The sequence below is a fragment of the Carica papaya genome, chromosome 9, assembly GCF_054855325.1.
Source record: "Carica papaya isolate Zhongbai chromosome 9, ASM5485532v1, whole genome shotgun sequence".
NCBI classification, from domain to species: Eukaryota; Viridiplantae; Streptophyta; class Magnoliopsida; order Brassicales; family Caricaceae; genus Carica; species Carica papaya.
The window spans coordinates 34,523,045-34,540,771 of NC_142317.1; the positions used below are offsets into that span (position 1 = coordinate 34,523,045).

Sequence of the window (17,727 nt, forward strand, 5' to 3'; positions counted from 1 at the left end):
TTAAGAGATATTTTTATATGTTACGAAATATGAGTAAAATCATATCCCGAAAAATGAGATAAGAAATTAGAAGGGTTCCTAAACAATTAGGATTAGTGGGTCAGATCATGAAAATCTCAAAATTAAAATTACATATTACAAATAGATTATGAAAGAAAAATACATGTACCTTCCCGAAGAAGAGAGATGGAGAGCAACAACAATGCAAATATAAGTACATAATAAAATAATTGTTATTTGTTTTAGAAGCCAAAGATTAGTCTTGGGGAGAAAAGTTTTGTCTCCCATCTCTTCAAGCTTAGTGGAATCCTCGAGTCAAACAATATCCCAACTATGTTCCTTTCTTTTTTATAAGAAGATTGAAGAAAAATCTTTTCAATATTATATACGCAACTCTAAGATTATACCCTAAATTTCAAGAACCTTCTCTTAAAGTTTTTGAGTGAGTAGTCATTTAATATCAGGGAGATCATATGTCCTATTTAAATACTTTCAAAAAAATAACTTAAAGTTGAATTAGATGAAGAGAAGAGAACCGATAAAAAATCAAAAAGCCGAATGATTTTGGACATAATCCATAACCGATTTGCTTTTTCTTCCAGTTGGCCTTGGAGAAAAATTTCTCTCGAAACCACTTTTGATGTTTTCTCTCCTCTTAAAACTCGTAATTTATTTCATTAACTTATCTAAATTAAAGTTTTCAAATTTTAGACTTTAAATTAAACCAAATAACTAATTACTAGTCCAACCAGTATTAGTAATTCAAGTAATAATTTAACTCTATGTATTTCATTCTTTTAATCGGATTCTAGATTAGTACTCTAATCAGGCCTAATCTAGGTTATTTTAACTCATCAATCAGAATACATTTTAATTAGTATTCGAACTTAAATTAAATTGTATCGAGACATTTTAAACGACCATAATAGTTCAGTCCATGATAAAATATTCAATGTTTGATTTCGTTAAGTTGACTATCACTAATTTACGATAAAATATTAAATTTAACTAGAGAGCGGAATATCATCTTTGAATTTGTATGTTTTGGTGGAGATGACCTGCTTTACATTATCGATAAATCTAGATTCGCTATCAAAAATTTTAAGAATTATAATGTCTTTGTCTCTCTCCTTTACCTGTATGTCAAAGTCAATCACTCTCACATTCAGATCTTAGAAAATAATTTCGAAGCTGGCTTTATATAGTGTGTGTATATAGTCTATAAGGAAATTTTTAAAAAGAAAACCATGTTTCTCTAGGTGGAAACGGCTATATAATCTTGTCAAATCAAGATATATCATACACTGCAATCTTTCCATTATTAGCTGACTATTTTCTGCCGTTTTGTTTTTCAACTGTTAGTATACATAACTTTTTATGAATCTTTATATATTAAAAGCAAAGCTCAATCTTCGTGTTGATAATTAGATAAGATTGGAGTTTGGGAGAAGGGAAGAGGCAGATAAGAGATTCACGTATTGAATACTTGCTCCTCTTGCTATATCCTAGAAAGGGGAAGCAAGAAGGGACAGATGCTGCCCATTTGAGATACATATTCATACCAGATCTTTACTGCAACTAACACATGAATCTGCAGATCTCAATCTGTTGGGCACCAAAATATATATATGTATATGTAGATATCAATACCCGACAGTTGATGGGTTTCATTTCAGTTGACCACACAGCACATGGCCTTCCTTTTATGCACTATATATGTACGCACATACATATATATATATATATATATAATTGGCCAGGTTACTATATGTTACCCAGACAAGAAGCTTTTTGAAAATCAAGTTTTAAGTAATTATTAATGCATTATAGACTTTTGTTTTTCCGGACTCATTTTTTGTAGGCAATCTCAACCACTAATTTAAAAGTTTTGGTTTTTAATCAGAACAGCACTAAAATCAGCTTTATATATATATATATATATAACTGTATGTATGTATGTATGCATACATGTAACTTAAATTAAGATATACATTAATTTAACAGTCGAGGAGTAATTCTTTGCAAGATTGTACTGTTAAATTAATTTATTCGGCGGACACTGTAATCTTCATGTTCTTTCTTCTTTGAGTTACCACCAAGATTTCTTTTTTTTATCTCTTGCTACCATCCATCTCCTCCCTCAGAGAAATCTCTATCCTCCCACTGCAATTTTAGGGAAAAGTTGATCGACTGCGAATGTCATCTTCAATCAGAGCCTCGCTCTGCTTTTGCTTTTCTTCCGTGCATCTCGATATTCCATTGTTGAAAACAACGAAAGGGTAGTTCTAGAGGTTGTGAGGAAATGAATGTAAGACAGAGAAATTCAATATATATTTGAAGCCCAAGCCCAAGCCCACAACTTGGTTGCTATCGCCTCCTCCCCCAACAAACTGGCTTTAAGAATGGAGCCTCTCTGGTGCAATCGCTCACCCACCCAAACACGTTCAAATTCTTTAATAACTTAGCAGACAGGAGCAATGGAGGCCGCGACGACTCTCCATGTACTGTACATGCGGCGGTTGGCGGCCCAACAGCCAGACCATATTTCAGAAAACACGGAATTATTTATATAATATTTGTAGGGTCCACCTTTTTGCTTTTTCATTCACATTACTTTTCTCATTTATTAATTACAATTTAAAATTACGTGAAAAAATAAATAAATAAATAAATAATTGGAGTAACGACGATAAAACTGGAATCTCGGGTAAAAGCCACACACTGCCTGTCTCTCACTCGCCACTCCACTCGCAGGAACAGACTAAGCACCACTCAAAAAGCGTGATTTTCAGAGAGAGAGAGAGAGAGAATCAATGGGTACGGAGATGGTCGGAAGCCACACGAGAAGAAAATGGATAGGTATACTTGTGCTTCTCCTTGCTGGTTCGGCTTCTGCTGCAGCTCCAATACAAGATGGTACGCTTTCTCTCGTCTTTTCTTCGTCTTCTTCTTCCTTCACTTGTGATTACTAGGTAAGATCTGGCTACTGCTTTTCTTCTTCACATTTCTATGGATTCTTCGTGAATGCAATTTGATTTAGAATAACTACACTCTGTGTGTGCGTGTGCTAATTGGTTAACGGTGGAGAATACGGTTAGAGGAATCGATTGACGAAAAACAAAATCGTTCCAATCGTTTCTTTATTAGCATGGAGAACGGTAGTAGATCTTAACACCCACACACATACAAGGTAGCGGTAGTGATAATATACTCTTCTTTTCGCACTGTAAGCAAAACATTAAATAACATTTGATTACTCGTATCATTCATTGCAGAAGAAAATTGGGGGTACGCACTTAGATTTCTCTTTAAAAAAAAACCTTCCTCAGCTGTTTCGCGCTTGAAAAATCAACTTCTCTTAGACTTGTTTTACGGCCAGGTTGTAACCAATTACAAGATTTTTCAACTTCATTTCTTTGTTCGCTGTTTCTGCAAAAGTTGTTCGGGCCTACCGCGGAGATATTTCTTTTGTGATGTGTCTAGTATTCTTGAGCAATCCCCACTTGAAACAAAAGTGTCTTCCCCGACCAAAATCATCCCAATCAAATGAATCCTCTGTTTTCTCCTCATTTCCTGCTGCAATTTTGACCAAAAACCTCTTCATTCTTTGAAAACTTTACTCCCACACTCTAATTATATATGTAATCCATCTTCATCAACCCTAATTTTTATATTTTCGTGCATAAAAATTAACTGTAAATGAAACTCGCTAAAGAAACGAGCAAAGGAAAAAAGGAAGACTGGGATGCGGTGGGTCCCTAGGGTTCTTTTTCTCATCAATAGACTACATACATTCCCGCCAAGCGCCAACACTGAGTTGCTTTTTACCTTAATTTAACAAAACGACAGCGTAGCAGCTTTCAGTATGCTATTGCTACCGTGTTTTTTTTTTTTTTTTTTTTTTTTTTTAATCACCGTCTTACCTTCTTTTTGACTTTTGAGTCTCTCAAGTCGCTTGGAAAGCTGATCCCAAAACGGTGCGAATTGGTCCCACACGCTTAACGCGGATTCTTTTCTCAATCATTTCTTTTCTCGCGTAAAAAGTGATGGGCTTACAGTGGTTTCATTTTTTAGAAAAAACATGTTTTGCTCTTTTTTCCCCATAAATATTTAGTATGTAATGTCTTTCTTCCTTTTTGAATTTTTATCAGATGCCTCATGATAATTGTTTAGATGTTAAGTGCTGTACAATTCTTGTCTGATTAAGTGATGGGTGACGGTATATTTGCCTTTTAATGTAGTCAATATCAGTATAGTATTTTGTGATAATGAAGTATATCTACTCTTGCATTCCCTTTATTTATTTCTCGAAATATGCAGATGCCACACATTCTGTGTGATTTAACGATGCCAAGTTGTTTCTAGCTGTAACCCATAAGCCATAGTTTGGATATTATTTTTTAGTATTGTAGTTCGAACGAATTAAGAAACTTTAGAATTTGTTTAAATTTTTTGGACATTCTACAAATTTTTTTTTAATTAGTCATTTCTAAGGGTCATGCTTGGAACACATTTGAGATTTATAGACAGTTCATTTTGTAAAGTCATACTTACTTAAACAAGAACATAAGAAAAATTCTAAACAATAAGTTTTTTTAAAAAAATTTCGTATAATCTAGAAAATGGTGTTTTGAAATTTTATTAATTTTAATGGAGTAAACTGAAGAATGCTCAGTCATGACTTAATTTTTGTAGATAAAATTTTTAAAGTTTAGAATTGAGAACTTAGTGGGGTTCTATTTTTGGCAGGTTTGGTAGTAAATGGTGATTTTGAGACGGCTCCAGCGAATGGTTTCCCGAGCGAGGCGATGTCGGATGGGCCCGCGGAGATTCCAGGGTGGCAGAAAAACGGCACCGTGGAGTTGGTATCGTCGGGGCAAAGACAGGGCGCGATGATACTCATCGTCCCTGGTGGTAGTCACGCCGTTAGATTGAGCAACGACGCGGAAGTCAGTCAGGAACTGGCGGTAGAGAAAGGGTCGATATATGCTGTAACGTTCAGTGCGGCTCGCACGTGCGCAGACGACAGGGAGTCGCTGAACGTGTCGGTACCGCCTTCGAGTGCATCGCAGACGATAGACCTGCAAACATTGCATAACGTGCAGGGATGGGACCCATATGCGTTGGCCTTTGAGGCAGAAGAGGATAGCGTGAGGTTGGTTTTTAGGAATCCGGGCATGGAAGAGGACCCCGCCTGTGGGCCAATCATCGATGACATTGCTGTCAAGAAGCTTTTCACCCCTGATAGGCCCAAAGGTAATTTTCTTATATATAAAATCTATATACCATTTTATCTTCTCTTGTTCTGCTACATTTTGGGAATATACACTTATTTCTATTTAATCAATAGAAAGTGTTGACTATAAAAAACTGAAATTACCTTACTACCTTGTATCTACTTGCAATCACCATGGTACCTTTCTTGTTTTTATAGTGGTAGTGGGTATTGTATTCTGGAAATACCGATTAATATGTTTCGTCATTTTTGTCTTATACCACATTGAAATTATAGTATATCTTTTAGCATTAAAACTTTTTTTTTTCTTGACAAACCATTGTTTAATTTTCATCATGATTTAATCTAGGTTTATATGTATGGAAAATTCCAACGAAATAAAATCTTGCATTATCAAATAGCATTGACATTTTCTACATAAATAACATCAAACAAATTTTATTTGTTTCTTTTTTTTCTTTCTTTATTGTGGAGAAAAGTAATTTAAATCATGGGCAGCTCAAGGGTACGGCCCAGCATGCGTGTGGATCTGATGCTAGCATCCAGTGTGAATGGGTTTATAGTTGTAGGCAATATCCCTTTCAGTTCACTCCTTTTGTGATTCTCAAAAGCAAAATTAATCCAAGTTCCTTATCCTAGAGAGACAGTATAAAGAAGTTTAAGACCCACCAAATTAATGGTCGGTCCAATTGGAAGGCTCAAAGTGTTGGTTATATAGCTATTATTATATAATAATATATTAATATTTTTCTATCAGTTTAAGTTCTTGAAAAATTTACTTGGTTCCATTAATTAATAATAGCTAGGGTTTTGGTTTATAGTACACTTATTTCAGATTGTTAATTACCATTGTAACTTTAATGTAGGAAGGTAACTTAAGTAGTTGCTTTGCAGTAATAGTTTAGGAATTTGACCCTTAACCAGACGTAGAACCTTTACTCCTCTAAAATTCCTTATTCAATTTCTACTTTTTTAATAAAAAAAAGAATTAATTCGTGAAGTGGGTATCTGGTTTCTTTATTAATCCTCTTTACTTTACAGAACAAGGGTGATTATTAGGAAAACAGAAATGTAATAGTTTCAGACTCTCAGAGAGGTGGGTACTGTTTCAATAATCCTCTTTAATGTATAGAAACATTATCAGGAAAACAAGAATAAAGCAATTTAAAGACAGTATGATTGCTTCAATAGTAGTTGTATTTATAATAAACATGTGCCATCATAGTAGCTTTGGGGAAAGCATGAAGCTACTATGATTTGCTGGAAATTTTGCTTCATAGTATTTGGTCACTTTTTTTTTTCAGGTCTAGGATTCTTTACTTCGTAATATACATTTAATACGTACTTTTATATAGCTTTTGCATTAATCATATTATGATAATCACGAACGGAGATTCTTTTCTTGGTATATATACATTTTGTTGCATGATAAGATGGTGACAAAGTCAGCATGCACGACCGTCAACTAATCCACCTCTATTTAATATATATCTTGATCATTAATGCTCAAGATTCAGTCTTTCAAGACTCAATTCAAGCTTTTACATATATAGCAGAAACTATTATCATTTGTATAGATTGGGTTGATCTGGTAAAGGCATATGAAACTTCTAAATTAATAGAGAACTTTAGTACAAACTTGAAATTGTGTTCTGTTTGTTGTTAGATTTCTTTAACAACAAACTTTGAGTTTCTGCTTTTAACGAATGTAAACGTAAACAATACATGTTTATGTGTGCGTATAAAGTCATCATACTTGACCTGTGACTAAGTTGCTTTAAAATGCACACATATTTGATTTGATTTCACATGAGTTGTTAATCACCACGGACACTTTCTGTACAGGCAATGCAGTGGTGAATGGGGATCTCGAAGAAGGTCCATGGTTATACAAAAATGTTTCTCTTGGTGTCTTGCTGCCAATGAACCTAGACGAAGAAATCTCACCATTGCCAGGTTGGAATGTGGAATCAAACAGGGCAGTTCGTTTCATAGATTCCAACCATTTCGCAGTTCCACAGGGCAAGCGAGCCATTGAGTTGCTCTCTGGAAAAGAAGGCATCATTTCTCAGATGGTTGAGACCACGCCTGACAGAGAATACAGCTTGTCCTTCTCTCTAGGAGAAGCTGGAGACAAATGCAAGCAGCCATTGGCTGTTATGGCTTTTGCTGGTGACCAAGCTCAGAACTTTCATTACATGGCCGATGCCAATTCCACTTTCCAAACTGCTGCCCTCAACTTCACGGCCAAAGCTGAGAGGTCAAGAATTGCATTCTATAGTGTGTATTACAACACCAGGAGCGACGACTTGAGCTCACTGTGCGGCCCAGTCGTGGATGATATCCGGGTCTGGTTTTCAGGGTCTTGCGGAAATGATTTTGCAAGACTAAGTTCAGCGTTAGGGTTTTTAGTTTTCGCACTACTCTTTGTTTAAGGCTATAGTATATTTTGGGAAGGAGTCAAGTGGATATGTTGTGTTGGGTTATATTTATATTATTTACCTTATGGCTTGATAGGGTATGCAATGTAGGGTTTTTGGTAAAACCAAAATCTCCACTCCTCTTGTATGTTTGCTTCTTTCCTGAGTTTTTGCTGTAAGAAATGAGAGTGTTATATCTCACTTTTGTTTATGAATAGTATCTTAATATATATATATATATATATATTCTTTTTCGGCCTACCAATTGTCATAGTAAACATTAGTTTATTCAAATTCATAAAAATCGTAACATTATAAAATCTTAGTTAATAGTGGTTGAAATTCACTGTTGATTGCAAATATAAAATTGTCTGAAATGTAGGTGTTGATTGGTATTTTTTTTTAATTTCATTTGAAAATTTTAAGTTAAAAGGTAATATTTTGACGCGAATTTTAGACTTTAACATATTTAATTTATTCAGCGTATTTATTATTTTGACAATAACTATAACGATTAAAAAAAATATTTTAATTAATATCACAATATATTTTTCTAAAAAAAGAAAAAAAAAAATTGATAATTCATTATAATTCACCCATAGCAATTTTCATATTTCAAAACTATTGTAAATTAATTACTACTGTATATTTCTCGATTTTAATACTATTTTAACCAATTTTCCTTTTGAAGTCTTCGGTTTGATTCTATTGTTATAGTATTTTGCAGTCCTGTAGGTTATGCATGTCATTTAAGCTTCATCTTAGGATTAAAGCAAGCTTTATGGATACTTATGATACGGTTAATCCCAAACATATTTGACCGAGACCAAACAAATAAGTTAGGATATTATTGCATAACATAGTAACCGTACGTTGCTCCTTACTCTAAGTCTAAAAATAGATGGATCATTTTCTTCTATTGTCTTTTTGTCCTTTTCTCTACTCCACCTCTCACGTACAGAGGTTTTTTATTAGGAAAACTTGCTAAATTGAATACATAGGTGATTCTAGATTTTATCGCAATATTAATATGATGGTCAAACTGGTATGAGATAGACATGAGAAAAAATAATGAGACTGAAAGAGTTAGAAAAAAAAAATATAAAAAGAGTCCGAAAATCTTCATTGGATTAATTATCTAGTATTTATGGTGTATCAGTATTTATTGATTTCTCACAATTTCTCATTAATAAATCTTAATAAATGATGAAGATAGTAAATCCCCTCAATTGTTAGTAATAATAAATTATCTTTAACGACTGATATAAGTGAATAGATATTCAGTTAGCACCTAGCGACAAGTATGTGCTATCATGTATTTTTTGAAATTGTAGACATCATCAAGTGATAATATGGCATATATCCATTTCTTACTAACTTGTGGTTATAATATATAGATGTTATATGTGTTTAGTTATATTTTCATCACTCCTTAGTTGGCAACTTCATATCATTTTGATATTGTTCTAATATATAATGTGCTTTTTAAACAAGGGAATATCAATAACTTTGTCAGTCATATGTTGAGAAAATCACATGCAAAAATGTGGAAGCAATAATGTCTAATAAGCAAATTTTCTATTTGTTTGTAATCTAAAGTGAGTAAACCATCAAGTTATTAATCAAGCAAAATATTCCGAGCAACATAATTAAAAAGACAACAAAATTTTTTATAGAAAACTCGTTAAAAAAAAAACTACGAGACAACAATCTAATAAATTTGAAATAAATTTTTAGTATATTAATAACTTGGACAAAAAAAGTAACTATTGGTAGAACTCTCGAAGGATTATGTCAATAGATTTAGATATATTTAATAGAAATGATATCTGGTTGCTATAAACTCTACCTTCTTCTATAACTTTGATTGCCAAAGTACAACATTTCTAAAAAATGTAACGAAATAAGTAAAAATATACTTTTTTTTTATTAACATTTTCAGTCTTGTATAGATATGTGAATCATATTAATATGGAATCTTAACTCCTAAGAAATGATAGAGTTTTGAGATTTTATTGATATGTCTGTTAAATTATTTCTCGTATTTCGATACTTTATGCTTGGATAAAGTAAATATTTATTAATAATTCTAAGTATATGAGGTAAATTTAACTTGGTATATACTAGATAATATATTAGACTTCTTGTTATTGAAATGTATGGAACATGTTTCGTATTTTTCTTCTCAGATCTCGAGAATATATATTGTTTTGTACTTGGATTGAGATTATTAGAAAGAGGAACGTTAACTGTTTTGATATTCTTGCATTAAATCTGTCGAAAAATTTTATTACTGCATTATTTTTGAAATAACCACAAACTTTCAATATCGTAAATAACTTCGTACTAAAAAATTTATATAAAACTCAAAATCTTTTTGTAGAAAATTACTTACAACATGTCATCCCCTTGTTATATTTGAGCAATGAAATTGTTGGAGACATGCGCATAACGTTGAAAAATGACTCTTCATGGTATGTAAAACGGAGTCGTTTAGCTCATCCCCCAGCAAAGAGGGACGAGGAAATGGCAGGTAGTATATTTAAAGGGGAGAGTGTTGAGCCGAAAAATCGAGAGAGCAGGAGAACAGAAAGGGCGGGAGGGTTTCTTCCATTTGTACAGTTCGAATCACTACTCGCTACCCCCTTTCTCTCTCTACCTCTCTCGCTCTCCAAGCATGGATTTGGAGGAGGGCCCTACCGTCGCGGCCGCCGCCGTTGGTTTGGGCTCGTCACCACCAACGCATGATCTTGAGTCAACTCCGATTGGATCTCCGGAGGACATGGTTCCATCGTACTTTCCTCCCCCGTCCGATGACGGTCATGAAAATGATCTCGGTCAAGATTCCAAGCACGAGGACGACCGAGATCATGACCACGGTCATGATAAGGATCACGATTATCAGTCCACTGGACCCGGCGTCGTCCTCACTGATGATCTCAAAAGCAAGATCATTAAGCAGGCAAGGGAACCCGCTATCTTTTCTAAATGTGCTGTTATTTGTTAGGTGTTTGTCGTCATTTGCTGTGTTTTCTTACTTTTTACTCTTAAAATTGAACCCTAGCACTCTATGCGCCTTTTAGTGGAGAATGAAGTTCTGATGCTAGGACGATTTAGTAGTTTGTTATTGGAGTTTGAGCAATATTATTCTCCGTTTCGATTTTCTTCGAACTGATATTTCTTATGTGGTTATTGATTTTTCGTTCGATATTAAACCCTACAAACTTTTAAGCTTGCAGTTGGATTGCGGTAAAATACAAGAAAGAACGAACAAAAGAATTTTATTTTTTAAAAAAGATTTTTATACATTTGGTTATTGGAACTTTTACTTTGTCCAGCTTAACTGAGTTGTGGAACACTAAAAACAGGGAGACAAGTATTGTGTTTGGCTCCGCAAATGGCAGTCTTTTCTATTTTTTTTCTAAGAGAAGCTAGAAGTCAAGTATGTTAAAAAAAAAAAGGTTCGATTTTGGGAAACAGAAAATATGTGGTTTTGTGCTAATTAATGTCATGGCTTCGAGATTAGGTAGAACTTTCACTGTTAAATTTAATGGATAACAAATTCAATCATGACGTTTACAACTTGGAAGTTTACTTGTGGCTTGTAAGTGTGATATACGTACCAAATCATACTACATCTTTGCTGTTAAACAAGTAAGGTTTGAATTTTGTCATTTTTTTGGCAACTCTTCATGTTGCAGGTTGAATATTATTTCAGTGATGAAAATTTGCTCACTGATAAGTATATGATGAGTTTGATTAAGAAGAACAAGGAAGGTTTTGGTAAGTATTTAATATCTAGTTGACGTATATATTCACACTTTAGTTCAGCATTAATTTCACATTGATACTGAAAAATGGCTGACATAATTCCGACCCATATGTGGCTCTGCACATGTGTGGTATTGTATTCTTGTTTTCAAACCATTATTTTGTTGAGACATGTACCACATCAGTTATCAGGCAACATTTGCAATCCACATCTTTAAGTTCTTACTTCTGTGATACTTGAACCCCTTGCAATGAATTACTGTCAAACAATTAAACATATATTTTAAAATGAACTATATGCATGTGTCCACTCTACTTATCCTCAATTCTTCTTTTCCTTCTGTTCTTTATTTTTTGTTATGCTGTTGAACAGAATGACAAGCTTATTTCTCTTCCTAAATCCAAAGAAAAAAGTCAAAGCTTATTTCTTTCCCTTTCCCTTTTGTATTTAGTTTGGATAAAATTATAGGGATATGTTCTGCATTAAGATAGCTTGGGAAAATAAGACTCATACCTTCTCAACCAATAAATGACTTTGTTTTCCTTACAACATGAAGTGAAATAGATAAGAACTGTTTGAAATAATTGACAAATCAAGCATCTTGAGATGCTTGCTTTGGTAATGAATCTCAGAGATTCTCTAGAATAGAGATGATGGTGATGAAATAAAGCAGGTACTTATTACAGGCTGCCTACCGTGGATGTTCATGGTGTAGCTAATTTTTCTTGCTGTGCCGAACTTCCGGAGCTCAGTCTGAATGACTATGCAACTACTGCTTTCTGATTTCTCTCTATTCATATAACTATATGTTTTTTGAAGACCAGCATAGACTTCTTTTTTTTTTTTCTTTAATCTCAAGTTAGTACACTGCAGCGATGGCTGTGGGATCTAATCTAAAGGTGTACTAGTAAGATGCCTTTCGATGCCATAAAAAGTGCAATTCAACTCTTGAACTTCAATCGGAGAAATTAAGCTCTTGCGCTTTGATCTGGATACATTCAAGTTCAATTTAGAACCATAGAAAGCCTGGTGTATGCTGAATATTAAAATTGAGGGGGAAAATCCTTTGACTTTCCTCTAATGCTAATCTGAATTTATTCGCATTAAATTTAACATGTTCATGTCCCTATTGTCTCCATGTAGTTTTCTTTTTGTCTATACGTAGGTAGTGATAAAATTAGATTTCTGGCTAAAAAGTTCAAAGAAAGAAAACATGACTTCAACTAATTTGATATTGATATTAAAGTAGGAGTTTTTTCATGCTTAGGTCATCCTTTGACAGAGCAATGCGTTTAAATTTTTTATGCAGTTCCTATTTCAGCTATTGCTTCTTTCAGAAAAATGAAAAAGCTCACCCGTTATTATCCGTCAATAGTGGCGGCACTTAAGGAGTCTTCCTTGCTCGTAAGTGTCTCTTTCTGTTTCATAATCCAGAGCTGTTCCTAGTAGTGTTTAGTTAAGAAACCCATTGTATTCTTACAGTATTTTCTTTTTCTACCAAACACCTGCAGGTTGTGAGTGCAGATGGGAAGAAGGTAAAGCGTCTTAATCCTCTACCATTTACTGATGTCAGGGATTCAAAGGTACTACATTGAAGATTTTTTTAGCTCTCGCATGATCTCTTGCTTTATTTCTAGACATTGTGGCATCTAATTTCTGGACCGTAGTTATTCACTGTTTTAGTAGAAAATCTGCCAGAGGATCACTCAGTGGAGAACATTCGAAAAATATTTGGTGAAGCTGGAAAGTATGCTTTTCTTTTCCTTATGAACTCTTTCCATGCCTGGTGGTGTGACTTGAATTTTAGGTTTATCATTTCTGCATTTTAACATGCACTTTTTTCCCCTTGATGTACAGTATAAAAAGTATATCCATTCGTGACCCTCATGCTATGGAAGAGTCAAAAAAAAGCATCAAGGCAGAGATCTTGCTCACTACAAGGGTATGGAGCCGCAAAATTGTCTGGGACGAACTTTTGTTATGTGATTATAGCAAGTTCTTTATTACTCTAAAAATTTTGGATCAATGTTTAAGTTTATCTTTCTCTGTAGTTGATTTGATGAAATTTTTTTATTAGTAATTTAGTATAAATCTCTTGGCTTGGATAACTGTGGTTATTCTGCAACTAACTTGATATTTTTGTTGATTATGATTCTGAAATCAAAGTAATCTTTTATATTCTTTAATATTTATGAGACTGATATATACAATGTGCATTAGTTGCTTTTACTAATGACTGTTGGGCACCCATTTATTAGGTAGGCAACTTTCTCTCACCTTATTTATTGATGTTTTCAAATCATGTCAGTTGTTGAAGGAGGCAATATAGGAATTTTCCCATGCCTTCTTTGTCGTCAGAATGGTTGAGATATATTTTGGCTAGTTCTATGCATAAACATTTCTTCTTTTGTTGCTGTCATGTGAACTAACTTGCAGTTCTGTTAGTGTTGGCCAACTTTAAGTCCTGAAAACCGGCCAACTTTTGTTTCTACCGGGACCATAGTAAAAGAGATTGGTGATTAGGGTAGAAAATCAACCTGCTGGCATAATTTAATCGATGGAGCAAGCTTTAATAGTAGTGATGGCAATGGTGTTATCCTACCTGCTACTTAGTCATACAAGAAGATGAGGAGAAATTGACACCTATTGAATGAGTAGTTTCTGCATTTGAACAGTTCTTTTGTTAAGTCATTGTGGAGGACATTTTTTCCGTAATATTTTTCTCAATTTCTCTTCTGATCTTAGAATCTTTTTTGGGGAAGACCTAATGCTTTGGTGAACTAATTCTTCTGCTTTCTTCTTATAGTTACATTCTCTTGTGGAGTATGAAACAGAGGAGGCAGCTGAGAGAGCGGTGAGTATTGAGTAATTCCTGCAGTAGTTTCTGCATAGGGTTCATGCGTAATTGTGTTGAATGAATCTCTGCACTTCTTTGGTAATTGGATCAGGTGGCTTTGTTGAATAATGACCAAGATTGGAGAAATGGTTTACGGGTCAAGCTTCTTAAGAGAATGGTAATTGGTTCCAGATTTGTCTTTTCTGGTATTGTTTATCGCAAGTGCTAATTTTAAGATTGTTTACTATAGGGAAAGTATGGGCAGAAAAGACATGCCTGGAGGGCACCTGATTCTGAAAAGAACATTGGTGGTCGGGCATCTGCACAAACAGGTGGTGAGGAGAATAACTTTAGTGGACATCATGATGATACACCTGATGAAGAGGTAGCTCAGTTACATTCTTCTTTGAAGCTGTTCACCCTATTTCCTACTGAAGCTTTTAACTGTCTAAAGCCTTTTCTGCATATGTTTCTAGATGTGCATTTTGAATGTTTGATAGGAGCTTTTTTGAAGTTGTTAGCCCCGAATTTGAGGTTGTTCTTGAAAATATCTATTTTAAGCTTTCATATGCATGAAACTCTTGCCAGGATTTGGGGCCTCAGTGGGTTATGTTCACGGGTTAGTTAACTGTGATTTTACTAAAAAAGGCAAAGCAAACTGAATAGTTTCACAAAATGTGGGACCAAATGGAATTATACTTTTTGCAATCAATAGTTAGTCAAATTGAATCAATTACAAATGAAAAATTAATTTAACAAATAAGTTTCCATTTTAATTATATTTCATCTACAATATGAAATTATCGAATTTTCAAATTTTCAGGATAAAGTTCATAAGAAAATGTTAAAAATTTTAAAGATAAAACTGAAATATGCAACTAACATTAGTAAACTTTTATAACGTAGTTTAGGTATTCTAAAATTAAATTACAAAAACTCTTTCAAGGATACAATATATTAAATTTGATTGTTTTATGTTTATTAATTCTGTTTAAATATGTTCATATACACATATAATTTAAACATATGTTACATTTATAATACAAAACATGTATTTAATATGATTGTTAACCTTTTGAATTTTCAGTTAATGGCAGTTTCTTTAAATTGTAAACTAAACTCAAACTATCATTCTGATAATGTTGGATTTTGCAGTTTTCGCCGGATTATCTATCTTTTATTAACCCTTCTCTTAGCGGTCATAGGATAATATGGAAATAAGTTTAATTTTCTTGAAACCTTATTTCTCCTTCCTTTCTTATCAGCTTTATTCTCCTTTACTTTTGTTCTCTTGATCTGTTCTAGAAGTGTGCATTTTTTTCAATGTTGTACTATTCTGTGCACTTCTTTGGGCATCAAGATTTGGGTTTTGAATTATTAGTTTTGGATTTATAAATCCCTGCTCTTATTAGTGCCAATCAAAGGTGAATTACTTTTTGCATCACAACTTTTATTCGGTGGTGAGATTGAGGCATAGAACGCAGATTGGAGTAGATTATCAACAAAGTCTGTTCACTGGGAACGATCATGGGCCACTATTTGTGCCCTTGGTTGCGCTAACCAACCTCCAATATAAATTCTGTTCTTCATTCGATTTTATCTACATATATATATGCATGTTCAAATGTAAACTTGTAGAAATTCAACATATTGATTCAAATATAAGCGTTTAGTAATGCACTGAAGCTTTGAGAAACTTTAGATTCTGTTCCGAACTCCGGTTTCTAGGTCCTTAGGACGTCAATAAATGTGCCCTTTGAGCTGTAGTTAAGTCTGCTGCCTCTGTATATTAGGAAGGAGATCACCCTCCTAAAGAAAAAAATGGGCATAGAGGTAGAAATCGAGGACGGTTGAAACGCCGTGGCAACAATGGCCTGGGTATGTACCAAGTGCTCCCTTATATTATTGTTCCTTCTCTTCTGTCTTACTTTTGATGAAACATCATGTGGCTCATATTCCCCCAGGTCATGGAAGTACTTCTTCTCATGCCACTGAAATCTCAAAGCCACCTCCGGGTCCGAGAATGCCAGATGGAACCAGGGGATTCACGATGGGACGTGGTCGGCCTCCCATTTCCAACCAAAATTAACAAATGGTTTGATCTCTGTGCGACTGATGTAAACTTTGTGCCTTATGATGCTGTGTAGCACATTGTAGAGATGTGGAAAAAGGGTATTTAAATGTGTTTGCAATGATATTAGACTCTATTTCAGGTGGTTTTAATTTTTTTTAATTACGATTTGCGTCTTAGCATACCTGTCGATGTAGAAGGTTTGCTTGCATAATGGAAATATTATAACAGTAATGATGACGACATGATTTTCGTTAAATAGAAATTCATAATTTGCCTGATTGAGATCCTTCTCTTTTTTCCCTTATTGGTATCTTGTCATACTAAAAATTTTCATTCACGGTGAATGTCTTCTATCCTTATTAAAGAAGGAAAAAAGCAGGTGTACAGGAGACTAGCCACTCAGGTGAGCTAGAAAGCTAAGGTAATTTGCAGTTTGATGTGTACCATTGATCAAGTTAATTTGAAGTTGTGATGTATCATTGAAAAGCTAGCTGCAATTGCAAGATTGATGAATAATGAACAAAAGAAAATGCAACCAACCAGCCATCTTATATATGAAATCTTATTCTTTTAGTTGAATCAGAGATTAGGTTTTCAAATTAATCTCCTCTGTGGTGAATATATTGTTTTGTAAGTTTGATGGCAGAGTTCCCGAGTAAAATACCTACCTCAGTCTGGAATTTTTGGTTGCCACAATCTTCTCCTCCTCTGCTAAATTACTCTTTTGGCTACTGTATATTTGGGATCATTGGATACATAAGTGACCAGTATATCACAAAAGACTCTTTTTTTCTTCTTATATTAGTTCATGTGATGGAATAAACATAGCAGCAACAGTAACAATAATGCTGATAGTAACGAAGGTTACAACGACAATAACCTTTGGTCAGATAATAATAATTATAGTAACAGTAAAAATAACAATAGTGACGATTCGTACAATAGCGAAAGAGAGCGGTGGTGGTCGGTGGCAAAAGCGACGAAAGAGGTAGTCGTCTGTGACTAAGGTAAAGAAGTGGCAAATTGGAAACAAAAGTATTTGAGTACCATGCCAAAACACCATCAGAAATTTTCTCCTTTAAACTTGAGATTCACAACCAATTTAGACGTATATGTGTATCTGTGTATGCCATCCCTACCAAAAAAATAATAACCATGGAGGTTGTAGTCACTACAGCTTATGCTGTCTGCAATTGATGTCATTTTGTATTAATATTATATGTATTTTTCTTATAATATCGTCTTTTTTTTTAATTACTACGTAGATATTTTTTAAAAATTATTCGGTTGTATTAAATTTTTATAAAATCTCGTAACTTGCAAAATAAATAAATATATATGTATATAAATAGTTGAGAATTGCTTTTATAAATAAAATCAAATGTAAGT

General features: G+C 33.9%; 2 protein-coding genes across 3 annotated transcripts; both read left to right on the forward strand.

The window, feature by feature from the left end:
* The first annotated feature begins 2,699 nt into the window (after window positions 1–2,699).
* Window positions 2,700–7,867, forward strand: LOC110807618 (choice-of-anchor C domain protein, putative (Protein of unknown function, DUF642)). Of its 2 annotated transcripts, none has more exons than XM_022032785.2 (3): window positions 2,700–2,916; window positions 4,750–5,256; window positions 7,082–7,867. In XM_022032785.2, exons 1-3 carry the CDS (start codon window positions 2,814–2,816, stop codon window positions 7,669–7,671), a joined length of 1,200 nt encoding a protein of 399 aa, XP_021888477.1. In that variant the 5' UTR covers window positions 2,700–2,813; the 3' UTR covers window positions 7,672–7,867. The 2 variants fall into 2 exon arrangements, with proteins under 2 accessions (XP_021888477.1, XP_088067448.1); XM_088211322.1 differs by lacking the exon at window positions 2,700–2,916 and adding an exon at window positions 4,108–4,219.
* A 2,342-nt stretch (window positions 7,868–10,209) lies between these two features.
* On the forward strand, window positions 10,210–16,620 carry LARP6A (RNA-binding protein). Its single transcript, XM_088211239.1, has 11 exons — window positions 10,210–10,618; window positions 11,358–11,439; window positions 12,738–12,832; window positions 12,940–13,011; window positions 13,096–13,175; window positions 13,286–13,370; window positions 14,235–14,282; window positions 14,377–14,442; window positions 14,515–14,649; window positions 16,058–16,142; window positions 16,229–16,620. Exons 1-11 carry the CDS (start codon window positions 10,334–10,336, stop codon window positions 16,351–16,353), a joined length of 1,158 nt encoding a protein of 385 aa, XP_088067365.1. The 5' UTR covers window positions 10,210–10,333; the 3' UTR covers window positions 16,354–16,620.
* The last annotated feature ends 1,107 nt before the right edge of the window (window positions 16,621–17,727 follow it).

Bases quoted from the DNA above. Each gene is read 5' to 3' on its own strand.
- LOC110807618 (XM_022032785.2), top strand. From the start codon at position 2,814: ATGGGTACGGAGATGGTCGGAAGCCACACGAGAAGAAAATGGATAGGT. The intron at 2,917-4,749 runs GTACGCTTTCTC...TATTTTTGGCAG, and splicing joins TGCAGCTCCAATACAAGATG to GTTTGGTAGTAAATGGTGAT. The intron at 5,257-7,081 runs GTAATTTTCTTA...CTTTCTGTACAG, and splicing joins CACCCCTGATAGGCCCAAAG to GCAATGCAGTGGTGAATGGG.
- LARP6A (XM_088211239.1), top strand. From the start codon at position 10,334: ATGGATTTGGAGGAGGGCCCTACCGTCGCGGCCGCCGCCGTTGGTTTG. The intron at 10,619-11,357 runs GCAAGGGAACCC...TTCATGTTGCAG, and splicing joins AAAGCAAGATCATTAAGCAG to GTTGAATATTATTTCAGTGA. The intron at 13,176-13,285 runs GTATGCTTTTCT...CTTGATGTACAG, and splicing joins ATATTTGGTGAAGCTGGAAA to TATAAAAAGTATATCCATTC.